The sequence below is a fragment of the Schistocerca cancellata genome, chromosome 4 (assembly GCF_023864275.1).
Source record: "Schistocerca cancellata isolate TAMUIC-IGC-003103 chromosome 4, iqSchCanc2.1, whole genome shotgun sequence".
In the NCBI taxonomy this organism is placed as follows: Eukaryota; Metazoa; Arthropoda; class Insecta; order Orthoptera; family Acrididae; genus Schistocerca; species Schistocerca cancellata.
Window position 1 is genome coordinate 727323925 of NC_064629.1, and position 27295 is coordinate 727351219.

Genomic DNA, 27295 nt, shown 5'->3' on the forward strand with positions numbered 1-27295 from the left:
GCTATTATTATTATTATTATATGAGTGTTCATGTCAGTAATGTTTCGATTTGGAGTTCTGTCAACCTAAGTCAAACAGTAAGCTATGCACAACAAAAAGAAATACTGCAGAACAAGGTGAAGCATGTGTGCACATGACAAATGGGAGAATGTGTGTGTGAGTGTGCAAGGTAGGGGCAGGGGGGGAGGTATGTACCTGTCTGTCTAATTCAATTGGATTAATTAATCATTATGATCAAAAGCACATAAACCTATAATTGCTATACTCATGGAAAATATTGCAATTATTACAGGAATCAACAAGTCGAAGTCTTTCACAATATGACTTACGTATAATGACCATATAATCAATCATTTTTCTCTAACTGTTTGTGTGTGTGTGTGTGTGTGTGTGTGTGTGTGTGAGTGTGTTCATATCTTTGTTGAATATCAAATTATTTGCAATATTTTCTGTGTTATCATTCGAAATTTCCATCTATGAAGCAATGTGGGGTGGCTTTTGACACCTTCGAGAAAACAAGACGACCCAACAGTTTCGCTATGTCACCATGATGTGATGCTAAATGGTCTACAGCTAGAGGCTATATTGGCAATATGATGACAGTGTTTTACTGTTAGTGGATTGCTGCTGAGCTGTGAGTTGCTGAATGTGTTGTTATTTCTAGACATCTCTTTCACTATGGCACAGTATTTGCTTTCCATCACACTATGGTGAATAAATGTTGTGCACCAGGCTGTACTGGCAATTAACAGACCGGGAAAAAGATATCTGTGTTCATATTTCAAAAGGACACCACACTGAGGAAGAAATGAACTCAAGAAATTCGACAGGAGAACTTCACTCCATCAGAACATTCTGTGGTAAGCACTATCAGGTTACATTTATAACAAAGTATGCAGCAATAAATTATAACCACAAAGGCTCCATCATCAGCAACAGTTTCACTGAAAGTGTTGTGCAAACAACAGTCAAATTTCAGATTTACATTGTTTCACTGTGTATTAACTGTACAGTGCATAAGTTACATAAAATGATATGTGATAGCATGAACAGCTTATTTAATTTTAACTCCCTAAGCAATTACAAAAGTAAATGCGGCATTTCAGAAATTCTGGTCCTAAAGTTCTTTTAATTTGATGAGTAGCATTTTCTGCAGAATGAATAACAAAATGTTGTTAAGGAAGAGAAAAGTACTGATCTCTCTTTACTATAAAAGATGTGTGGCATACTTTTAATAATATGAAATATTTATAGAAAGATGATGTGTAAGCACTGGTACAAAAAATTTATTTGAAAATTTGTTGGGGATAACTTTCTTTTCATTTCCTTTCCAAGTTTGTCAAGAACACTTTATCCTGAGAGATCTGATTCTCCAAACCACTGCAGTTGACTGAAAAGCAGGGAAAACATAAACACTTCCTTTGGAAAATCCCAGATTGAAAGAAAGTGCAGCACCATGCTTATTACCAAATATTTGAGCTCAAGATAAGATGTTCCATGGGAACCCCCAAGTCAAAGAAGACAAGAGGCTGAAAGCAGGTGCTTTGGCAACAGCTATATCCGAAAGCTCAGAAACAACTTCTGCACAAAAGGAAAACAGCAGTTTTCAAACTAATGATGAATTTGTGAGATAAAGTGAAAATGTTACAAAGAATGAACTGTGGAGTAAATTTGTGAAAAAAGTATGTATTGTTCTGTATTTTAATTTTGAGAAAACTCCATATGTTATTGTGTATATAAAAGTTTGCAGAAACCTCACTGTTGAATTGCATCTGACAGCTATAGATATAGTTGCCAGCACAGACAGTTAACAATGTAAACACAGTTGAAAACATTTTGGAGTTATTTACAGAATTAATTAATGGCAGAGAGAGTGATTTACACATGCCAGTTATTCATGCCTTTCTTGGACCTTTACAAGTTAAAGAAGGTAAGAAGAAGGTTGTTCCATTCCTGAAGTCACAAACTGCATTATCTCTTCAATCCAAAGATCATCATAAATTTGGTGCAGGGCTTTTGTTTCTTTGTTCTCCACATGTTTGTAAGTTTTTATGAACATCTGGTTTTGTCATTCTATCTCATCCAAATTCATTAAGGAAGCTTAGCTGCAATACAAATGTGAACCCAAGTAATCCTAATTTCTTAAGTCATTTGAAGGATGAAGTTTCATGTTTGGAACCACATGAACTGTTTGTGATCTTTATGCTACATGAGATTCACATCAAACCACATGTGGATTTCAAGGTAGGAAATATTACTGCTGGCAATTGCAATCAGTGCACAGGTATTCATGATACAGCATATTCATTCCCCTTTCAAAAAAGTTGTGTCGTATTGCCTGTGAAGAAACTGAATGCAGAAAGCTTGTGTAATGTGGTAAGAACATTAGTGGTAGATGTAGAAGCTGTTGGCTTTCAGATTGTTTTACTCATTGCAGATAATAATGCCATCAATAAAAAATGTGTTATACATTTTGCAAATGCATCACAAGCTAGTTTTGTGTATCTATTTCCTACAGATAGTAAAAGACCTCTTTTTTTTCCACATGACACTGTTCACATTTTTAAGTCTATATGAAACAACTGGATGAATCTGAAGAACCATAGGCAAACTTTTTGTTATCCTGATACAGTCAGATATGAATCTTCAGCTATAGTTAGGGAAGTACATTACAGAAAGTCAAAAGCTGTAAAAACATAGTTATGGTATGTCAGCGTAAGCTCTGTGACCTTCAGCTTTAGAAAGGAAAAACATTAAACAGGTTACTCAAGTGTTGAGTGACTATATTGAAAGTTGCTTGGTTGAGTTGGGGCCAGTTCATAATGTAGAGAACTGGGAGGACGATAAAGCCAAATTTATAAATTTGTATTAGGACCTCATGGTCCACTGTTAATGTTAAAACACCTCTGAAGGGAATTCACCATAAAGGAAAAATGCAAACGCCTCTGACCAATAAAGCAGGAGACATGCATAGCAGTTTCCTGGATAAATTCATTTCTTGGTTACTCAAATGGAGAAGTTTAAGCTCAGAGAATGGGAAACTGTCCCTAGAAACACACACAGCACTTCAGCTTACTATATATGGATTAATGCAGGTAACTGAATACTGTAGCAAGTACCGTATTTAGCCGAATCTAAGCCGCACTCGAATCTAAGCCGCACCTGAAAAATGAGACTCGAAACAAAGGAAAAAAAGATTTCCCGAATCTAAGCCGCACTTGAAATTACTGACGCAGAGGTTTTGGCGCCAGTATTTATCTTTGTGCCTACAAAGCATGCCAGTGTAGCGCTACATGTATTCGATGGCAGAAATTAGTTGTGGCGGCACCTACCAACATTTTTCAGAACTTCCGCTTGCTTTGCACTCGATTCTAAGCCGCAGGCGTTTTTTTGGATTACAAAAACCGGAAAAAAAGTGCGGCTTAGATTCGAGTAAATACGGTAACTAAATACGTCATATATCTTACCAGGCAAGTTCGAGACTGCTTCTCTGGAACCAACATTATGGCTATACACATGATTATCAGGATGTTAGTATCATATCTCACTCAGCCAGTTGTTGGAAATTGGAAGGAAGTTAATACTCATGCGTTATCTTAGAACTAAATGTGCACCCACAAAAGAAGTTGAGAATTGTAGAGATGCATGGTTGTGATGATAGTACTGAAAGAAGTGTGTGTGATATTAGTGATTAATTTCTGTATCTGTAATGATGGTTTCAAACATGTTGAATATGATCTCCCAGTTTTAACATACATTGCTGTTTTATGCTGCTGCTCATTACTAAGGAAACTTCAGTGTACAGACTGAACAGATTTTTTGACACTTAATAGGTCTATGACAACTGATAAGCAGTTTAATTTAATTATGCAATTGGACAGAGGCAATTTGAAATCCCAGCATGAATTTCCTGTGAGAGTAGTTATGTACAGTTATTTGACTCTGCAAAAGTTGTTGGTAATACTTCCTTCATGAAGCTGCTGTATCATAGAGCAGTACCACCTGAACTCAAAAGAAATAGTTATGGCTTGTGATGTGGTGTGTGAAATCTGTTGTCCTCAACACACTGTCCCATAAATGTGTAAGAAAATTATATGGACCACTTTAAATATTGAAAAGAATAATTATTGCAAAAGAATAATAATAATACATCTGTGTCATCTCTTCAAAGCCCTAAGAAGAAGAAACTTCAAACAATGTGCCACAATATGAAATAATTTTATTTTTTATTTTTGTCTCTTTGATCTGTATTGCTTAATACTGCCTTCCATATATCCCCAATGGAAATTTTTTTTACTCTTTGATGCAGTGCATAATGTTTTTACTGTAAAATCAAACTTAAGTGCTGCAAATTGTTTTCAAGATGTTAAGAAACAAAACTCAGAATTTTTAGTGCACAGTTTGACAATGTTATCTTCTGTTGCTTAATATGCATTACTGGTTGCCTGTCACTAGCCTCTCGATGAATCCATAATAAAATACTTTTACTCTTTAAATGAATGCTGCAGTGCATACTGTGCTAAGTGATAAATGCAAAATCAAACATGTTGCGCAGTCTCCTGAAAATGTCAAGAAACAAAAAGTTCAAATTCCCTTTGAACACTTAATAAACATTGCTTCCTACATACCACATACTTGCACTTCCAGATATGACAACTAAGTTCAAAGGGAAGGTGAGTCATTAAGCATAATTTTTCACTGCTAAACGAAGACAAAAAATGCAGTGATTAGGTACTCCAGTTATGATTTCTTTGCAATAATTCACAACAGAGTAACAAGTGGCAGCAGGTCTCACAATGTAGCAGTTTTATGTGGGCAGCTAAGAGTGACATCACAAAGCTGTTGGCAGGCCTTGTGTACTCGGAGGTGTTGGGTGACTCACGTGCCCCAGTGATGTTGACAGCTCTACTGTAGGTGAAACTACAACCGAGAAGTGTCTTCAGTGAGGCCAGATTAGGCCATGGTTCCTGATGATGGGCAGCAGCCTTTACAGTAGTTGGTAGGAGCAATAGTCTGCATGATTGACTGATCTGGCCTTGTAACATTAGCCAATATGGCCTCACTATATTGTTGCTGCACACAACTGAAATCAGGGGGAAACTATAGCCATTATATTTTTGCATTGAGATCACGCAGCTCTGCTGTATGGCTTAATGACGATGGCTATATCTTAATTGTATTCAGCAGCAAACTCTCACATGAACACATGCACTCAGAACAATGCACAGTTCGCCTGGTCAACTCATTCAACAGAGACTCGTTCTGTACTGATGGTCAACTGCACCAAGGCATCAATGTAATTATTTCAAGAAATTGGAACCAAATTTTTTTCATCACAACCATTACTCCTGTGTCCACAAAACTGCTAAGAGCACATTTTTAGTACACAGATTGACAATGACGGTATATAAGGCCACTGATGATATAGAAGTTACTGCAAGTAGTAACTTCAGGGCGCAAGTGATTCAGCAAGGCCTGTCAGTGTTTTGCAGGTGTGTTCTGAGTTTTACACTTACACAGAAAATACACTTCAACATGGTAATGGTTGGGTCACTGCTGCAATTGTGCAGTATCCTAGTAATCCAGTGAAGGCCTTCACAGGTCTGAAGTGTATTAATATCAGAGATGTGATTGCTTATCGCACATTTCAATTGCCACCTGGTATCACTGAAAACACAGAGAAGACACTGAATGTGACATCTGCAACCTGTGCAACCCAATCAAACAACTTTCCAGTGTCCAGTGAGACTGTACTAAGTACATCATCTTCAGAGGGAGAAATTGTAAATGTTCATTAACTTTATATTCACAATTGAATTTCAAGTTACGTTCAAAAGCAGACACTTTAAGAGACCAGCACTTCACTGACTTTCATTCAATGACTAATATAAAAGCCATCTGCTACTAACACTGCTATTGTAGAAAACTCTTGACCATTGGAGCACTTTGTAGTTAGTTTTAGCATGAGCACTTTAATATAGTTGTACACCTGTGAGTCTAAACTCTCCATGTTAGGAATTGAATTTAAGTGATGTGGTTTCTAAGGTGAGTGCAAGTAAATGGGAGACCATTGCGACAGTGACATTCAATTGTGAGAGGTTAACTTCACAGTGGTCAAAACATCCTAGAGTACTTGGCATGCCCGCATTTTGCATGTGGATTGGAGTGTGGAGATAACCAGGGGCCTATGGAGAAGGGAAAGTAAGTGGGTCCATAAAACAATGAGGCAAGTGATGGGACTGCCCATGGGATGCCGTCCAGGATGAAAATGCACTATCAGTGTATACGGAGCATGAAAAAGAATTAACTCACATGAACACGAACTGATTACTTGGTAGATTCAGTTCATAGCATTTGCCAGTTAGTTTGCAACACATTTCGCTGAAAATTATGTGATCTAATTGGACACAATGTTGGTCCCTTGGCTGAACTTGGTTCAAATTAAGTCCAACTTGCAAAGAAGCTAGGGGGTACATCACAGGACATAATTTAATTACTGCAAACACATGGTTTAAGAATAATAAAAAAAATACTGTATCTTAGAAGAGACTTGGGGACACTGGATGGTTTCATATTGATTATATAATTGCAAGAAAGTGACTTTAAACTGTAAGATATTTCAGGGGTAGATGCAGTTTTTGACCCTAACTCGTTTGTAATGGATTTCACATTAAAACTGAAGAAACTGCAAAAACAGGTAGAAATTTTAGAAGATGGAATAAGGATAAATTGAAGGAACCAGGGGTTGATGATAGTTTCAGAGGGAGCATTATGCAGTGATGGACTGCAGCAGGGGAAAGAAATTCAATAGAAGATCAATGGATAGCTTTGTCAGATGAAATAGTGAAATCTACAGAGAATAACATATGTCTAAAAATGAGATTGACAAAAATGCATAATGGCTAAGTAGTAATGGGTAGAAGAAACATGCACAACTATGGGGAAGATAGATGCCATCTGTACAAAAATTAAAAAGATCTTTGGAAGTAGGTGCAGATGAAATGGAAGACATGATACTGGAAGACGAATTTGACAGAGCACTTAAAGATCTGAGTATAAACAAGTCTTCTGGAGTAGATTACATTCCTATACAATTTTTGAAATCCTTGGGAAAGCCAGCCATGACAAAACTATTCCACTTTGTATGCAAGATATACAAGCCATATGAAATTGTGAATACTACTGAACTATCATTTTAATAAGACATGGTTGCAAAATATTGACATGACCTATTTAAAAAAGAATGGGAAAACTGGTAGAAGCTGACCCTGAGCAAGATCAGGTTGAGTTTGCCCTGTGGCTTACATTAAAAGAAAGGTAAATCTACATTTACAGCATTTGTAGATTTAGAAAAAATTTTGACACTGTTGACTAGATAAAATCTTTAAAACTTTGAAGGTAGCAAGGATAAAATACAGGGAGTGAAAGGGCATTTACAACTTGTACTGCATTTATAAGAGTTGAGGGACATGAAAGGGAAGCAGTGGTTGAGAAAGCTGTTAGACAGGGCTTTAGCCCATCTCCGATGTTATTCTATCTATACAATGAGCAAGCAGTGAGGAATTATGAAAAGGTATTAAAATACAGGGAGAATAAATAAAAATCAAGGTTTGCTCATGACACTGTAATTCTATCAGAGATGGCAAAGTACATGGCAGAACAGTTGCACAGAATGTATAATGTCTTTAAAAGAGAGTATAAGATGATGTCAATGAAAGGAAAACAACAATGGAATATAATGGAATTAAATCACAGTTATGACAAGGGAATTAGATTAGGAACTGGGACAGTGAAAGTTTTAAATGAGTTTTGCTGTTTGGGATGTAAAATAACTGATGATAGTTGAAGTAGAGAGAATATATAAAATACAGACTAGCAATAGCAAGAAAAGCTTCTCTGGAAAGAGAAATTAACTGACACAAAATATAAATTTAAGTGTTAGGAAGTCTTTTCTGAAGACATTTGTTTTGAGTGTGGCCTTATACTGAAGGGCAAAATGTGGAAGATAAGCAGTGCACACAAGAAGACAATAGCTTTTGAAATGTGGTGCTGCAAAAAAATGCTGTATGTCAGACCGGTAGACTGAATAACTAATGAGGAGGTTGTACTGAACTGAACTGAGGTAAAAAGAAATTTACAGCCCAATTTGCCTAAAAGAAAGGATTGGTTAATACAACACACCCTGAGGCAATCAGGTATAGTCAACTTGGTAATGGAGGCAAGTGTGGAGGTTAAAAATTGTAGAGGGAGATAAAGGAACAAGTGCAGCAAGCAGATTCAAATGGATGTGGGTTGCAGCAGTTATTCAGAAATGAAGAGGCTTGTACAGGATAGACAAGCATAGAGAACTGCATCAAACCAGTATTTGGACTAAAAACAACAACCGCCGCCACCATCACTGCCGCCACCAGCACCACCACCACCACCACCACCACCACCACCACCACCACCAAAAACAACAACAATATTTGTTATTCTTTAACACATTTCTAATGTACATCATAAAAATTTAAAAAGCACAGTAATATTTTCCAATTGTTTTAACACATGTACTCTATGACTGGACAGACCCTCAACTGTGTTTCACAATGGTCACAATCAGGCTATGCTAAGATAACTGACCTCATATCACTTCTTCTTCTTCTTCTTCTTCTTCTTCAACTTCTTCTTCTTGTGTCTTTGTCGTACATCAGCACAGGGTCGGCATGGTTAGCAACAGATTTGGCATGGCTAGTTTAAGGGGCAGTCAAATGCCCTTCCTGTCATCTGTTACCACCCAGAGATGGAATATGTGTACCCCAGCTGCTTGCGTGTAGTGTGATTCATGTGAAAGTGAGTGAAAGTTTTCTAAATGTTTGCGAATCATGTAACTGTGGTAGAACTTGGGTACCAGCCTGGTATTCACTTAGTTGGATGTGGGAATTCGCTTAGAAACCACATCCAGGCTCAACAGAAGACCGACCCTCATCATTAAGCCACTGGGCAGATTCAGTCACCAAGGATGACACACCTCACCATACAGAAAGCAGTGCTTTAACACGCATGGCTATCTGGGTGGTCAACTGAGCTCATATCATTGCTATCAATTTATGCAATGTATATCACAGGTATCACTTTCATACACACACACACACACACACACACACACACACACACACACACACATACAAGCACAAGGCCTATACAAAAGCAAGTATGCTATTTAAGAGTAATACTTACTTCAGAGGGCACTGTAAAGTCACATGGCTGCTGAAATGGCCAAGAACCAGATGAAAGTACTTGGATATTGAAATCTATGTCCAATGGTTCGTGTGAATTAATCAGATGTGTTTTGAACATCTCGTTTAAGTCTTTGGAAACACCTATGTCCTGGTGAACAAGAACAACTGCTTTATAAAGTGCAAAAATGTGCAAGGTGTTAAGAAAATTACATTTTATGCTAAAACTGTTTTTACATTTTTGCAATGATACTAAAATGTATTAAAAATAGTAATTATAAAAAGAAAGATTATTAACAGACCTGTATACACAACAAAGATGCTTGTAAATTTGCACTTAATTTCATTATAGCCTTAGATAAAACAAAAACTGTACGTAAATATAGTGCTTGAAAATAGTTCTAAAATGAATAAAATCTACTGGTGACTCCCACAGATGTTTCATAAAGAATTACATAAAGCCAACAGTGTTTGTGTGTGTGTGTGTGTGTGTGTGTGTGTGTGTGTGTGTGAATTTTTTCTTCGTGCTGTGCATGCACATCACACAACCTATGCCAGGAGAATTCTTAACGAACTAATATGCTTCCAACGTGATTACTCTCTGAAAATGTAACTCATTACTGCAGACACTAACAACTAATCATTGACAACTTTTGTACCACAAGACCTCAAATAACATACCAAAACAAATGATAAATGGGACAAGAAGGAGAAGAATCTTTCATCTTCAATTTCCATTGCCAATGCTCCATCCAAAATTACAAAATGGTTCAGATTCTCACTCCACTCACTTCATTCACTTGCCCCCAGCCAACAGACCTACAAAACTAAATAGTCAGATTTACTGCAGAAGTGAAGTTAGTCTGGTAGGCAAGAAATACTCTTTTGACAGCTATCATTGAAACATTACCACCAGAATTATCTGAAAATAATCACCTTATTCAATGCTGATGTATTCTCCTCAGCTGTTTCAAAGAATTACCATCAGTAATTACAAATATACCAATTTCGTAGACAACAGAAATAATCACTACAAGGCAGCTGATGTAAAATCATGTGCAGCCTGCAGAGAGAAGTATTGTATGACTTGATGGTGTACAGAACCAAGTCTAGCTCTTTGAATTCATTTTGCAGTTAAACCAATATGTGATTGCACGAAAAATTCAGAAAACTCCTAGATAATTTTATACTTTGATGCCATGAAGATCTTTCTGATGAACTGAGAGTAGGTACTAAGGGAAATAAGTTTTCCCACCACCTGCTGACTAACTGTACTAGATTAATCTTTCTTTTTGTTTTTTACAATGAGCATAGCCAAAATGTTGCTTGTTCCACGATATGTTACTCAATGTATGTGACAAATTACAACAGAAATTTTCTATTAGACATACAAGTTTTCAGACCAGCTTTTGACACCACATTTCAGAACAATTGCCATCACACAGAGCCCCAAATTGTCCTCAGATGTGTGTGTAGATCGAAATTCCAAACACATAACGCAAGAGTGTCAAGAGTATGACACTTTGAACTTACTGGAGTTATCAGCCAATACTTCTTGAGCTGACAATGATCTCCAATGAAACTACAATCAAATAATGATAGAGAAAATATATTCATTAGATTTTCTATAACAATGCTCTGCAGTGAGGCCCATCCATGCTGCTGTTTTCCACACATAATCAAAAGAGGCTTCGTATCTCTATCTGAATCACTGCAAAACCCTGGTCAGGCCCTATGACACCTCACCACTCAAGTTTCTTACCCAAGGTTTCATATCCTTAAAACCATAAAAACTCCAAAGCTATACACTTGAATATCATTGCTACAAATTACCTAATTAATTTAAGGAAATGTACAAGCACTCATGTCATGTATGATCTTAAGTACAACTGTTGTCCAGATGTGTATTTATGCAATTATGACAATTGCTAAGCTGTCAGTATGGAAACATTGACATAAATCAGCTGGGCCTTAAATGATCATGTGCAATACCTTGCAATGGAGCATATGCTGTAACAATAGCAATTACTTCTGCAATTATTCCACCATGTGGGCAATCATGATACTGCTAGAGAACTAGTACTCTCATAATATAGCAGATGAGAATTTGCACCACATTGCATGCTTGGTTTCTAGTGCCCACTGGCCTCAATTTCATGCTCAAAACTCCTATCAAAGAAATTCTCCATTACACTCTCCTTGCTCCTCTTCATATCTGCCATTGTCTAACTCCATTTTCCCAATTCTCACTTAATGTAATTATTTCCCTGACTTCTTCACATTTTTTAAAGCTCCTCAGCCCCAACCTTCACCCTCCCGCTTCAGTTTTGCAACTTTTATCACCAACTTACTCCCCTTAAGTGATGCTTCTCCACCATCTGACCATGCGCTTTTCCTCTGTTGGTGTTCATTTTTATCTCCACTATGTCTTTATCCTCAGTCTATTCTACCTTATGTCCAACTTGTTAACCACTCTTTATGCCACCTATTGCCTATCAGATTCACATATTTTCACTATAATTAATATTTCACCTCTTAATCCCATTCTGCTTTGTGCTCACACACATAGTGTTCTGCATGATTTTCCTACTCAAAATAAATAATCTTTTAAATAAATAAATAATATTTTCTCCAATCAAGTCTTCTGTTCTGCCAAATTAAAAAATCTCTAGTAGGGGAAATTAACATTGTGTGATCTTTCAATTGTGCTTTGATCTGTAGCAGCTTAGAAAGTACATCTGTATCCTATATTTATTTCATCATGTTTCAGATGAAAGATAGTGTTGAATGTCCTGCCAATGACAAGGTAGTTTAGAGATCAAGGACAAGGTCCAGTGCATATGGATGAAGAACTTCACCACAGCCTTTAAGTAACTTGGTGAAACCACAAAGAATGTAGTTCCAGATAGTTGAACAGGGATTTGAACCACACCTCTCCAAAATGTGAGTTTAGTGTCTTATCCATTCAGCCACCTTTCTCGGTCATCTTACATTTTCTCGATTATGTAAAACATTACTGAACATGGTTGCTGGAATAGACCAAACTAAAGTTGGGGGAACAAATTTTATAATTTCTAGATTTGTTTCCCTGACCAATTCACAGTGTTTATAACTATGCAATGCTACAGTTTGACAACTGAGTCATTTTCTGCTTATCAAGTCTATATAGCTGATTCTCATTTCCACAGAAGCTGATTTTGAGTCTTAGTCTTCACATATCAATCAAGTCTTCCCTTCAAAGACAGTATCAAGGGGCCAACTGCACCTACAGATACCAGATATCTGCTCATCCTGTAACATAATGCATAATGATAATGTGGAATGTGAGGTCATTGTACACAAACAGAAAGAGGCAGAACACTATTTCTTTCATGTCTATATTTGTTTTTGGAATGCATGCTGTGGCGAGAGAGTGATGTAGTTCGAGGTCCAAGATGGTTGAAACATGACAGTTTGGTTGTGAGTTGGCAAAGTGGTGCTGAACACGTCAGTTAATCCATAACAAAGATCATAACAGTTTCAGTAAGGTGAATCCCATTTCCACAACATTTTTCAATACGACAAGTGAAAGTTAAACTTGCAACACTACAATGTTGTGTCTCGTTACTTCCTGTATATTGGTACTGCACAAACTTTATGTGTCAATAATACAATATAAAGCTACTCTGAAATGAAGAACAAGTTGAAAAAGGAGAGACAGAGAGAGAGAGAGAGAGAGAGAGAGAGAGAGAGAGAGAGAGAGGAGTAAGAGGGGACGAGGAGGGAGAGGGGGAGGGGGAGAGGGAGGGGGAGGGGAGGGAGAGAGGGAGGGGGAGAAAAAGAGAGAGAGAGAGAGAGGCAGGGGTGGGGAGAGGAAGATCTTTTCGTACCTGGAACATCCTTTGCAGCTTTGATGTGTACTCAAAACCACATGTTTGTTTTAATTTAGAGATCATTGATGCCTCCGCATCGTCACTTGCAGACATATGGTGCACCAGACGCTTTGCCAGCATTTTGCTATAAAATTTTTGAAAAACATCTTTGTCTTCTATGTACTTGAAGACAATCATCTGTAGAAATTGGAATAAAATTAACACTCACTGATGTCTAGGAGACATATTAGTCAGTATGTACCATATGAAATTGAAAACAAAACAAACAAAATATGTTTCCAAATGTTTTTCACTTCTGGAATGAAATTTTTAATAAAGTACAAAAAAGCATTAGAGTCTACTGTCTACCATAAATTTATGTGAAATGACTTAGTAATCCAAATACTGAATATGTTTTTGAATCATTGTTAGAAAATACAATACTATGATTTATTTAACTGTAAAATAAACAGTTTCTTTCATGCTAATATACACCGAGGCAATCTAACACTAAGTTAGTTATTTGCATGTTCCATAGATTATAACTGCAACATCTTGTTACAATATGGAACTACTCAGGTATACAATTACAGTACATCTTCTCAGCAGAAAATACAGCAACATGTTGACAATCTCATTCAGAAATTCTACGGTAGGGTAGAAGGAGGTGTCAAGTAGCTATAATTTTAATCTGCATTTGAAATTAATTTTACTAAATTCTTTACATCACTCGGCATGCAGTCAAAGATTTTTATGACTGAATACCTCACTCATTTCTGTTCCACACTAAGGCTGAGTCATCAATAGTGTACACCATTTATTTTTTCCTCCAGACTGTGATTGAGTACTGAGAACAAACTTCATATGAGTGTAAATGTACTGTGAACTGGTTGCTAGGGGAAACAGTTTATAGTGATATTTTGGCCCACAATAAAACAAGTGATATACAAAGAAATTAACTAATGCCTCCATTCTTTGTGGGTAAATGATTCAATCATGAAAATTAGGAAAATTAGTGCCAAAACATCTGTCAGGTAGCCTGGAGGTAAGAAACAAATATGTGATGTAGAGATAATTCTAAACAGGGGCTTGCTTGTCTAGCTTTCACATTTTCCATGGATTTACAATGAATGTCTAACCTAAAAGTACACAAACAGAGTAAAACGCTCAGTGTGCTTTCATGTATAACAATATATTATATGGCTAAAAGAGCATACCTTCTTGTCCTCTGAAATCACAATGAAGCAGAGTGAGAGGAAGACATGAGTCAAACTCAGAGCTTTGCTTTGGCACCCTAACTGAGCTGCTTTCAATAAGTAGTTTGCACTTTAGGTGGACTATGATGCCAGCTACTCATTTATACCATCTTTGTCATCTATCTGGCAAGGAAGAGTATTATTTCTCTAAAAGAATCATGTGAATGTGTTAAAACTGACATAATGAGGAGCTGCACTCATCTTCAAGTAAGTTTATTAATTATTGTCAAATTATTGTGCTTTTTTCTCAAATTAGATTTAAAGTTGTTTTTTAAAGTGCATCCCAGCAGAAGCTCATATAAATGTTGCATTTATTTAAAGATACCAGAAACTATCTAATCAATGGATGTGCTGGTTACTGAACCAGCCTCCAGATTTTAAGTTGATCAGAATAATTACTATGATTACACTGCTGAAACTAAACATTCATACATTCAGGAAGTGAGCAGTCACATGATACATCATATGATGAATTTCCGTTAATCAATTACAGTTACTTTACTGGAGGAGATAATTTGTTTATGCAGGAAGTTTTTTGATGATAACTCTAATAAAAGGAAATATAAAAATTTAAAAACTCGATAGTATTTTTCCAATACCAGAAAATTTTGCTTGGGTTCAACAAGTGAATGCTGTGGCTTTAGGAAAATAACTGATGTATATTTTGCAATATTGCAACTTATAAACAAAGAATGGTTAGTAACAGTCTGAAAAGCTTCTATGGGTGTTGCAGGGTACACTGAGCTGAGAAATAACTGTTAAGAAAAAATTCAATAAGTTGCACTATTTCCATATGAATTAACACTGAAGTTGGCCAATCAGCCTGTTGTGCAGTCAGATTCAAGTGGCCCATCAGATACAATTTATTAGTGTCAGTTGTTCTCATTGCTCAGATGACAGCACATGACACTGCTCAGCCTTTGGCTCAGGTTGGATCTCATGTCCATTTTTTGTATCACTGTCTCGTTCAGTTTTCGGAAACCAAATGAAGACCACATGGGTCACTTGAATTTGTGTGCACAACAGCCTCAGTGGCTAACTTTCATGCTAATTGCAGACAACCTTGTAGGTGGGGCAACCACAGCTATGAACAGTCATCTTGGGTATTAACCCTTTCACTGCTCCAGATGTAAATATACGCTAATTGTTTCAGTGCTCCAGACGTATATATACTATTTGCTATAAAAAATACTTGAAGCGGTTCCCTGCTACAGTCATATAGTTACGTATAACACTGACAATTGGGCCAGCGAGTCGGAGGTAATTGTTGCCCAAGTATGCAGTTCAATTGTTGGAATACTAGAAAATACCCGAAAGACTATTGAATGCTAAATTCTCTTTCTGCTGAGTTCATTCGAATCGCTATATTACCTAGTTTGTGTGTGGCCGTTTCCACATTACCGAATAAAATGACGCGACGTTACCGTCCATTTACAGACGATGAGCTGCTGAGTATTCTAAACCAAAGTGACGACAAGGACATCATCTTGCCCAGTCCAGCTGATTATGGGTGGACAGATAATGACGATGATGAGCTGGCAGATAAATCTGTCACCACAAATATAAAAAATATTTGTGAATCAACAAATGTTGAACCAGTAAATGCAGATCCAGATTTTGATGTTATCGTTGATTCTTTCTCTGATTCTGAAGAAGAGCCTGAGCATTTGCCTGAAAAATCTCCTAAGAGACACAAAACAGTTGATTTTAGATAGAAAGACTCTGATTTGGATCCTAAAGTGTATAATTTCGATAACAGTGGTTTCGGTTGAAAAATCATCAATTTAGATGATTTATGTACTGTATACAACTGCTTCCAAGTTTTTTTTTAGCCAAGAAATTGTGAGCTACATAGCTGAGCAATGTAATTTATATTATGAACACCTTTGCAATGATGCCAGTGAAAAATCAAGACTGTGACGTTGGAAAAACTCAGTGACAAAGTTTACTGTTTCCTTGCTGTAAATTTTCTGATGGCTCAAGTGAGAAAAAATGAAATAAACAGTTATTAGACCAATGATCAGTTACTATCTACTCCAATGTTTGCGCAAATCATGCCGAGAGATAGATATCTTCTGTTACTTAGAATGTTACATTTTGCTGATAACAGTAAGGACCCTGGAGATGACAAAATCTGGAAATTACGTCGAATTGTGGATCACTTACGAAAAGTATTTCCCGGTGCTTTCTATCCTTTTAAAAATTTGTGCATTGATGAAAGTTTAGTTCTCTTCAAAGGTCTTGTCTTCTTCTCACAGTACATTCCTTCCAAACGCCACAGATTTGGTGTAAAATTTTTTGTGTTATGTGATTGTGAAACTGGTTATATTCTTGACTTTATTATTTATGTGGGTGCACCAACAGGTGTAAAAAAAGAAACTGACTTTGGTTTAAATGTTGGAATACCTGGAAGCATTGTCCTCACTTAACTTAAACGTTACCTTGGTAAAGGTTACACATTATATGTTTACAATTGGTACACTAGCTCAACATTATTTTCTTATTTGCATGACAGAGTGACTAATGCCTGTGGAACTGTGACAACAAACCACAAAGGCATGCCTGCTTTATATATATAACTTAGAAAAGGCGAGATCGAGTTTATGTCAACAGATAAACTTCTTGCTCTGTAGAAGTGGCAGGACAAGCGGGAAGTGAGGATGCTTTCAACTCCTCTTCACACAAGCGAAATTACAGCGATGGACAAAATTGACAGAACCACGAATGAATCAAAAACAAAACCAGCTGGCATCGTAAGCTACACTGAAAACATGGGGCCGTCGACAGCAGCGACATGATGCTAAGTTCGGTAGACTTTGTACGAAAAACTGTAAAATGGTATAAAAAGTATTTTTTCATTTGGTGGATCTGTCTCTGCTCAATGTGCATGCATTATATAAAACTCAAACGGGACGAAATATTTCAGTATCTGATTTTCAACAGAAATTTATCAAGGAGATCCTAGAGATTCACCACCAACTGCAAACAGAGGGACATCGTGGAAGGAGATCGGCTGATGGTGACAATCCCTTACGCCTAACCGAGCGCAACTTTATCTCACTAATCCGAGGAACTTCAAAGAAGAAGGCCGCCCAGAGAAGGTGTATTGTATGTGCAAAACCTGATAAATGAAGTGACACAAGGTACATTTGTGTAAATTGTAATGTGCCTTTATGTTTGAATTTTTGTTTCGAGAGATATCACACTTTGAAGTATTACTAATGTAATATGTTTTGCATTTTTTTTCTCCTAATAAAGTACCTTTTTTGAACAAAATAAGACTTTCTGAACAAAGATTTAAAAAAAGGAAATGATTTACACCGGAAATACTGTATTTTGCATCTCATTTTCATCACAGTAATAACGGTAGACTGCTACAGTCGTATATATACGCACCGGGTGAAAATAACGTGCACAGGACGGGAGCCGCTGAGAGTAAACGTGCGGTGAAAGGGTTAATAACCACTTCAGCTGTATTTAGTCCTTTGTTATTGGATCACTACTGGTTTTGTAGCACTAAAAGCCACATCTTCAGGTGAATGTATGACTAAAACATTAGAGTGGAAAAAGCTTGGAAATTTTTTACCCAACATTCATTGTCCATCAGAAAAAAAAACACCGCTAAAAGGCAGTATGTCATAGAATAAAACAGCCGAATTCAAATATAGTGGATGGATCCACTTCTCTGATCTATATGGAGAAGAGGCTATTATTTTGTACTGTATCAAGTGATACATTAGTCTTCAGTGACAGTAACAAATATACATAGACAGTCCTGTGGACATGGATTGATTCAAAGTTAAGTATTTCATAGTATTAGTTGAAAACAGTCTTGGTTGCAATTTTAGTTTTTTTTACTTATTTGTTGATACATAAAAAAACTAAAATTTCAACCAAGTCTGTTTTCAACTAATACTATTAAACACTGGTTTGCTGATTCATGCCACAGATGGATTGGAAGAATTTCCTATGTATTTCATGTTGTACAAGTTACAACAACATGATCTAATATTTTGTTTGTGTTCTTGTATCCCCTCAGCCTCCTCCAGAAGTAAATCTAAGAACCCACCACAGTGGAAATGGGTGTTTATTCATTTGGCACAACAAATGATGACAAGCCTCATCCCTTGCAAAGACTTTCCTCACCTGCTTACAAAGTCAGTGGTGATGAGTACATGTAGTTCCAGTGCATAGTCCACCCTGGTTTGCCTTCAGGTTATTTGTAGAGTTCTGCTAGTCAGTGGCCAAACTATTCCTTAGGTATTCAGATTTTTACTGTATATCCTGTAAAGTGTTTCGCCATGCCTGTGTCACCATGGGGTCACCATGGGAAATGTCTCTAAATGAAGTTCTTCAGTTTCAGGTGCAACATATTGAATGACTCCTACTCAGCATCCAACAATGAATATGTTACTATCACAACAAACAGCACCACAGCCAGTTTTTGCACCCAGTGTAATAGTAACAAAATGGATTACTCTGAATATCTTGTGCAACTGGGAGCCCACTTCACCACCTAAAACATTACAGGTATGGTGCACATTTGTATCTATTTTGAAAATTGTGTTCTTATTCTGGTCTGGAAGATGTTAGTTACAATGAACTTGTTCATATGCTTGGTGAACATTTTGATGCTCAGCTTCATATTGCTGCAGTGAAGTTTAAATTCGTCCAGCTAAAGCAGCAGCCTCAAAAATCTTTCACAAACAGTGGACTGCTGATCTCAGAGGACTAACAAGACATTTCAGGTCTAAATGTTCTTGTGGCCTGGGCTATAGTGATGTTATGTTGCATGATGTGATCACGCAGAACGTGTCAGATTCACGCATTCATGCTACTATCTTAAAACTGCCAGATCTGGATCTGAAAACAGTTTTGTCTATTGCAGTGTCTCAAAATATTGTGGACACAATAGATTTTGAGTCACCATCTATTACTTGTATTCACAGTGCACAAGGCATTCAGCCTAAAGCGAACGTAAAACCAAATTAAAAAAAGAGTTTAGATTAACTGTAAAAGTAAAAGTGAAGCTTTTCAGTCTCATGGTGCACATGGTGTACTTCAGAATAATGTGAGGAAAGCTTATCCTTTGTGTTTTTCTAGGCGTGATAGAAAAGCTTGTCCTTGGTGTAATTCAAAGTGTTTTCAGTGTGGTAAGCAAGGTCATATGTAGACTGTCTGTTTATGAGGCAGCCAGAGTGCATGGCTTCAGTATAACTTTCAGGAAGTGAATGTCATATTGTCACTGCCACTACAGCTGACACTGACCAATGCTCCCTATTCAGCTTTACAGAAGTCTCTGCTGTAGTCCCCAGACAGAAGAACAAACTTTTGTCTAGTTACAAGTGGCTCAGAGGACAATAGGTGCACCTGCATCAATAAAGACACCACCAAAATGATTGGTAGCCTACAGCTACAGAAGCCTGCTTCTGCTTTGTCTGCATACAATGGTCACAAAATACTAGTACTTGGTGTGTGTAATTTGCCAGCAACTTTTTGGGCTGTTACAAAATGTGTTTCCTTGCACAGCTAGCTGTGGATGCATCTTCTCATAGGAAATGCTTCTTCTTATAGGATTGGAACTGTGTTCTCCCACAGAATTGGTTTATCTGACAGGTTTATTGCTTTTGCCTCAAAAACTCTCAACAAAGCACAGTACAATTATAGTCAACATGAAAAAGAGGCACTCACCTTTAACTATTGGGTTACCAAGTTCCACCAATACTTGTATAAATGGAAGTTCAATTTTGTTACTGGTAATCTGCCTTTAACGGCTTTGTCCAATTCTTCCAAGCCTATTCCACCCCTCCAAAACACAAGTGTGTGCATTCCACTTACGGAACAGAGAGGCATGGAGGAAACTGAGAATAACCTGGCGAGGCCAACAGCTGACCCACTGTGACACCCCAATGCTTCCTGGTCACAGCCCCACTCCAAACACAGCCGTTTGTGTTGTGGTTTTAACGGCAGCTTATGCATCGGACAGTATTCTCTAGTCTGGCTGCTGCTATTCTCCAACCAATGGTGTGGGGTGACACACAATGTTACAAGGAGGCCATTACTTGTTCTAGCAGTGCAGGTATCAATGGGCTACAATGTGCTTGGTGCCAAATATGGCAATCCTCTCTTGGCCATATGATGTCAGCTGGTGTCTTGATGATAACTTTGCCTATCCTCACCTTTCCATACAGTCAAACACTGGACCACTGCCACATCTGAATGCTCTACGAATCTGGATATTACATGATTGGACCAGCAGGTCGACACCCACAACGAGACCCCTTTCAAACTCTGTCAGCTGCTGATAACCCTGTCTCTCACAAGTACATGGCATCTCCATGTCCTTCACAGTGATCTCTCAACACCTGATGATGTTCACATCCCTTCCATACCCTACCATGTCTGGTAACAACACTAAACACAAACAACACTAATATGTGTGGATATAAAATTACACTGACATCTGACTATGTCTTCTGAATGCTTCATTTTCTTAGTTATGCAAGCAAAAGCAAACCAAACAACTGCTACTACAACCATATACATGAGAAAAACTGCTCATTGGTAGTCTGTGCTTGACACAGTCTCATGAGCAGTTTAGTGATTCATTTAACTGGGATGTCACTAGATACTGCACTGGCTGTCAGCAATGTAGCTGAGTGCAAGACTGGCAAGGTGTGCAATTTCATTGCATCAGATCACAGAGATCATATTGGTGCTGGGCTTTCCACATTTTGAAGCATGAAAGGTATTACGTGTGTATTCCAATTCTGTGAAAAGTACAGTCGCCATAGCAAAATGCAGACAGATGTGCAACAATGTAGCTGATCAGTTGTCATTTCAGTACTGGACAACAGCAATCAGTTAGCAGCCATACTGCCCAGAACCATCTTCTGCTATGAGATACAGAAGCCACTTTCCCACACATGTATTCTCACTGAATGCATGTCAGAGTACAGAGATAAACATGGGAGCAAAAACAGCACCAGCAAATCATTGAAGCTTGTAAGAAGGACTGGGGTAATGAGTTGCAGTATATGCTGGTACACACTGGTGGGAGGGATCGTTTTACTGCTACCTTCACATCTGAGATATCTCCTTGTAATTTTTATCTTTTACTGTAGATAAAACTAAATATAAAATATTGGTTTCTCACTGTTCATATGACAAAAATAGCCTTGCGACTTGAGGAGTGGACTTATAATATCCATTCCCAAATTCAGATAACTGACTGACTTGTTCTAGATAATCAGTATACTTAAGCTTAATTTCAATAATTGCAAAATTTCGATTTGCAAAATGTTTGCTTGCATCACTCCATGAATAAAACTGAATTTTACGTACAACTTGATTGAGTGTATCCTCGAGTTCTGCTTCTTCAGGAATTCTGCTGCTTTTTTTCAGCACTAAATCACAAAATTTTGCAAGTAGTTCTGGTGACTTGGATGAACTATTTGCCAGTTTTGTCACTGAATTTCCATTGATAAATTTTCCACAAGCTTTGTCAAGAGCAGCAGCAAATCCCGCATCATTCTTAAAAGATGTCAAAACCAAATAATTGTATTTCTTATACACTTCCAGTATAATCTCCACATAAATTTTTGGATCCTGAAACAAATATTTTATATCATTATGCACAGCAATGTTACTAAATTCTTGTTAAATTTGTCAAGAATGGCAGTACACTAAAGTCTGACAACTACATTGTGTAACATCAAAATATGTATGTAATTCTCTGTGACCAATAATAAAGTTAAATATATTTAGTAATATTTCATTTTAAATGTACATTAAATCTTGTTCTGTGCCATATTTGTCAGTAGCAGCTAACTAAGCCCTGAATTGTTCCTTAAACTCTTAAGAAAAGTATTCATAGACAAATTTGATGAAATTCAGTTTCATCCTACAACTTCAAAACAAATAGTCAGTGCTGTCAACTATATTACATGTTTGTTTATTTCTTTTGTTCAAATAAGCTTTGTAATATATTAAAGTATTGACAATATTCTCTCTTCTTGGCAATATTTTCTAGTTCACAAAAAGGAGACAAAACAGTGGTAAGAGATCACCAAATTTCATTAATACAAGCATTTAAAAAAAGCCATAGGAAGAGATATACATTTTGTATAGAAAAACATTGTCATTGACAAAGAATATGAATACTGATACAGGCTGTCAACTGAACAGTCTGCATTCATCAAGTATGTAAAGTGATGAAGTTTGATATCACCTCTAATCAGTGTTGTCAATACTCTGAAACATGCCCCTGAAAATGGCAGTACGTATGGTTGAGAACACAAAATGTCAAAAATATCTGATAACGTAATTTAAAACTTTTATACAGAGCCCAGAAAATATGTAAAACTTCAAAATGCACAACACAGTCATCTCTTTGTCAGTTAAAATGAATTACGGTTTTCTCTTACACTTAATTTTGTCCTCTGTTCTGAACATAAAACATGTCCATTAAGTTGTGGCATTCTGAAATGAATATGTCACAGCCACTTGCAATAATAAAATGACATGCATAGCTTGTCTACGCCCAATATGGTGATGAGTAAGTGAGGCTTCATTGCATATTATGGAATGGAGGGAGGAAAGCCTCAGTCAGATTGTTGCTTTTGCCACTTATTGCTTCTTCTGTCTCACCTCCAGTCACTCATTCTCTGATTGGTGCAGAACCTGCTCCAACAACATGCCAATTAACGAGCTCACAGAAGAATGGCATATGGTTCAACTTTGTCACCATAACAGGTGTCGTCAATTGCTGCATACCCTTATGCATCTATACAAGAGTACCAAGTGTCACCACAATAGGTGTTTTCATTTGCTGCATTCTCTTATGCATCTGTACAACAGTACAAAGCTGACTGTCCCCTCCTGTGCTTTAGTAGCAGTACTAGGAGGTACTGCACCTTCTGGATCATTTTCCATGTTGAATATATCTATGAAAGAACCTCTTTCTTGATAAGTGAATTGGAATAGATGAGACATTTCTTCCCTTGAATACATCCCATCAGCTCCGATGCTTTCAGGATCATGCAAAGCTCAGCCTGCAAATGGTAAATGGTTCTGGAAGGCAGTTCCTAAAGAGATGATAAGAGAAAACCACAGGACAGGTGAGGAAATTCCCCAGTATTGATCTGTAAGTATACAAACTGGTGAAGTATGATGTTTATTAAAAAGATCATTGAAGTTAGGAAAAACATATTTAGGTGATTTCTTTTCCAAAGTATCTCTGATCTCAAATAATTCTGAGCCTTCTATGAAGTTAAAGTGATTACTTGCTTCACACTTTGAGCAACACATCGATATCCGCTAATATGCACAATTTCTAAAAGGCACTCAAAAGAGATTCCTAAGTAGTCATGCAACAGTATGATCTGCCAGTTCCTGGGGTGCAGAACAGAAAAAATGTAGGGGTAGATGTCTCTGCATGTCCCACATATGGAACTGTCCGAGGACATTAAAAGTAGTGGTATGGCAGAAACTTCAAGGTCTCAGAAACAACCAATTGCCTATGCAGGAAATCCTGCTGTATAACTGGCTCCAGCTGGTTTTTAAGTTATTGATGCTGGAACAATATCTCCTGAAACTACACTAAAAGTGGCTAAGGAGTTATCTGGACTCTAAGACACAGACAAGGCAGCAGCTGATTATATAATTCAAGATCTTTCTTGCATAGCTAATGACAGTACCACTAAAATAATTTCTCTGAAAACTATGGTCCATCCATGTTTAAGGGGTAAAATTAGTCACATGCCACGAATCAGAGTCATAGCTGGAGGAGGGATGGTTGTAAACTTCATTACTAGTGGATACTAAGTCTCAAATGCCTGTTTCAGCAATAATTCTATCATGGATGAACGCTGGACACTCGTCTGACTTGTACCAGAGTGTAGAGTACCACTACACTGGTGTTCTCCACTCAAACAAGGAATGGGGTGGAGCAGTTAGAGGAATGTTTCATCAATTTATTCAGTACATAAACTGCAACAGCAACTGACTTTCTGTAGTGATACTAATCTCTTGACACAGGGGAATCAGAATCCTTAAAATCTGTTTAGAGCAGACACAAGCATACGAGCTACGCTGTTCCCAGCAGTTTCATTTCTTCCTTGAGCATAATGTAGCAGCCATGTTAGGGGTTATGCTTTTCTCTTTCTTCATCAATGTATTTCTGACAGAGTCAGAAAACTGTAAAAGTTAGGAGTTTACAGTGGCTCCCTCAGGCAGACATCAGTAATAACTTTATGACCAGGACTGTCGTCCTCTGATCCACCAGACAAGACCATAATCTGGTGACGTTGAACTGGAACTTCAAGATTTGTTGCTCTCTTTGATATTTTGTTTTTCTTTATCACCTCACCTGGAAGATACAGTATTCTGTTGCTGTTGTTTGTTCCTTTCTGGGCATATTCATAGGTTTTATCAGTTTCACATTCTGCAGTTGCATACAGAAGTGCAGGTGTTTTGTATTTTAAGTAAATGTCATCATTTACATGTTAATACCAGTATTTGGTTTGAATTACACTTTATTCTCTGAGTTGTTTATTTGTACATGCAACTGGTCAATTTCTATGATCAGGCCTTTCTCAAGAGAAACTTAACACCCTGCTGGGCAATGATTGAGAAATTTTCTATACATATGGTTTCAAATTCTTGATGAAATGTTTAATGACAATTGGTACCTGGTCTAGGTTACTTCATTACTGACTTTATGAAAGTGTAGGCTTGGAAAGCGTTAAAACATTTTTTCCCTCTCTGAGTGTGTTATACTCTTAGCTAAGTTTCTCTTCAACGAAGATTGGACTTCCCCACTCCACACACTAGGCAGCTCTCCAAAGTAATCAACACAGCTTAATTGGGGATTAGGTTATTTGCGTCATGGGATGCTGAACCTCATTTGCCAGACTTTCATGGAACATGGTGAGGTGCCTGAATCATTGGCAATGGAAGCAGTGCATAGATACATTTGTATATTTCTTAAATTATGAGCAGATGAAACCTGCTGAAACGTACTCTGGTGACTTTGCTACATGAAGTTATGAATAAAGGATGCAGTCTTTTGGAGGTAATGGATGTAAATAGAACGGCAAGTCAGAAGTTAATAATCTTAACAGCCACCACAACCATCACCACCACTTCTTCTTCCTCCTCCTCCTCCTCCTCATAATCATAATCATCATCATCATCATCATCATCATCATCATCATCATCATCATCATAATCTACACTGCAACTCACAGATATGTTACTAGGAAATACACTGTGAATTGTAATAGAGAAACAACACCAGTGTCAAATGGTCTTCTGGCATAGTTGAGCCATCCCAAAGGGAATACCATCACATTCCCAACAATGGAGTCGGCTATCACATGATGCTCTGTGTACAATCTACCAATTGAATTTGGGAACAAAATGATCTATTGTGAGAAGAATGTTCATGGAAGGGAGAGGGCCTGCATCTTCAATAAATACGAAGAAATATAGTAAGGGTTGAAGACGAGATAAACTTACTACCCAGAACACTTGGCAAAATTTTACTAATTCCAGTAACTTTTCAAACCTCAAAGTCTTATAACTTAATGCAAAGAGGATTACTCTGAAGACTGTAGAGATTTTCAAGGCAACTGAAGAGATGGATGTGGACATGTAATACACTGTGATGATGAAGGTTCCCCAACCCACAGGAACACTGATGATAACTTCTTCATTTACACAGTACTCCCAAGAAATAGGGCCCTGCAGGAGTTTAATACATGTTATAGCACTATATGGTTGCAGGACTAACTTGTTAATGAGATAAGATATACATACAGGATCTTTTATTTTATTTATTTATTTATTTGGTATGCGTATTCCATAGATCCGTACATGCGAGTGATTCGCTTGGATGTGGAACGTGTCAATACAATTGTACAAATACAATTAATGCTACAGAATATTAATATAATACAATGATATAGATATTATAAGTATCACTTTTTCTCATTTACAAGCTGTCATTAAACTAGTATAGCAATTCTCAATATAACATTATAACTATAACATTAACATAATATTGTATCATCCATCTAATAACTAAGAGACTAAATACATCTATTATTAAGGGAGGGCATTACTTCTGGAAAAGAATTCATCTAACGAGTACAGTGGATGGTTGAGCAGGTATTTTTTTAACATACCTTTGAACAGCATTTCATTTTCTATTGTACATTTAATATAATTAGGCAATGCATTAAAAGTCTTTATAGCAGCATACTTTACTCCCTTCTGTACAAGCGTTAAATTTTTTAGTTCAACATGTAGATCATCTTTACCTCTAGTATTGTAGTTATGGTATGAACAATTTGTTTCATACTGTGCATAGTCTTTATTAACTACATTCATCAGAGAGTATATGTACTGACATGTTGTGGTCAGAATACCTAACTGTGTAAAAAGTTTTCTACATGAGGTTTGTGGAGGAACCCCACACATGATTCTGACTGCTCTTTTCTGAGCAGTTAAGATTTTTTTTGAGGCTGATGAATTACCCCAGAATATTATTCCGTAACTCATTAATGAGTGAAAGTACCCAAAGTAAGATGATTTTAAAATGTTGATGTCCCCAAAATGAGTAATTATTCTTAGAGCAAAAGTTGCTGATGAAAGCCTTTTTAGAGTACGGGACACATGCTGTTCCCAGTTGAGCCTACTGTCGATGTGAACCCCCAGGAATTTAGTGGATTGCACCTGTTCTAGTTCCTGGTTGTCATGAGCAATTACTATATTTTCTAGAGTTTTATTTTTTGTGTGGAACTGTATAAAATTAGTTTTTTTTAAATATTAACTGAAAGAGAATTAATTGCAGTGTGAAACGGGAACCAAATCAATAAAAGGGGTAGGCTGATCCAGGATGTGATAGAAGATGTGGAGCTCTTATCTTTAAACAGAGTAAGGCAACTGAACACAACTATGTGGGATC

The 27295-nt window shown here is 37.1% G+C and overlaps 1 protein-coding gene across 3 annotated transcripts in view; it reads right to left on the minus strand.

Annotated features, from left to right (window-relative positions):
• LOC126183795 (cullin-1-like) overlaps positions 1 to 27295 on the minus strand; it is a 221017-nt gene that overhangs the window by 25707 nt on the left and 168015 nt on the right. For all 3 annotated transcript variants that reach the window (XM_049926033.1, XM_049926034.1, XM_049926036.1), the window contains 3 exons: positions 21670 to 21933; positions 13088 to 13267; positions 9220 to 9369 (listed from right to left, as the gene is read on the minus strand). In XM_049926033.1, coding sequence (XP_049781990.1) covers positions 9220 to 9369; positions 13088 to 13267; positions 21670 to 21933 — 594 coding nt within the window. The remainder of the gene's footprint in view (positions 1 to 9219; positions 9370 to 13087; positions 13268 to 21669; positions 21934 to 27295) is intronic.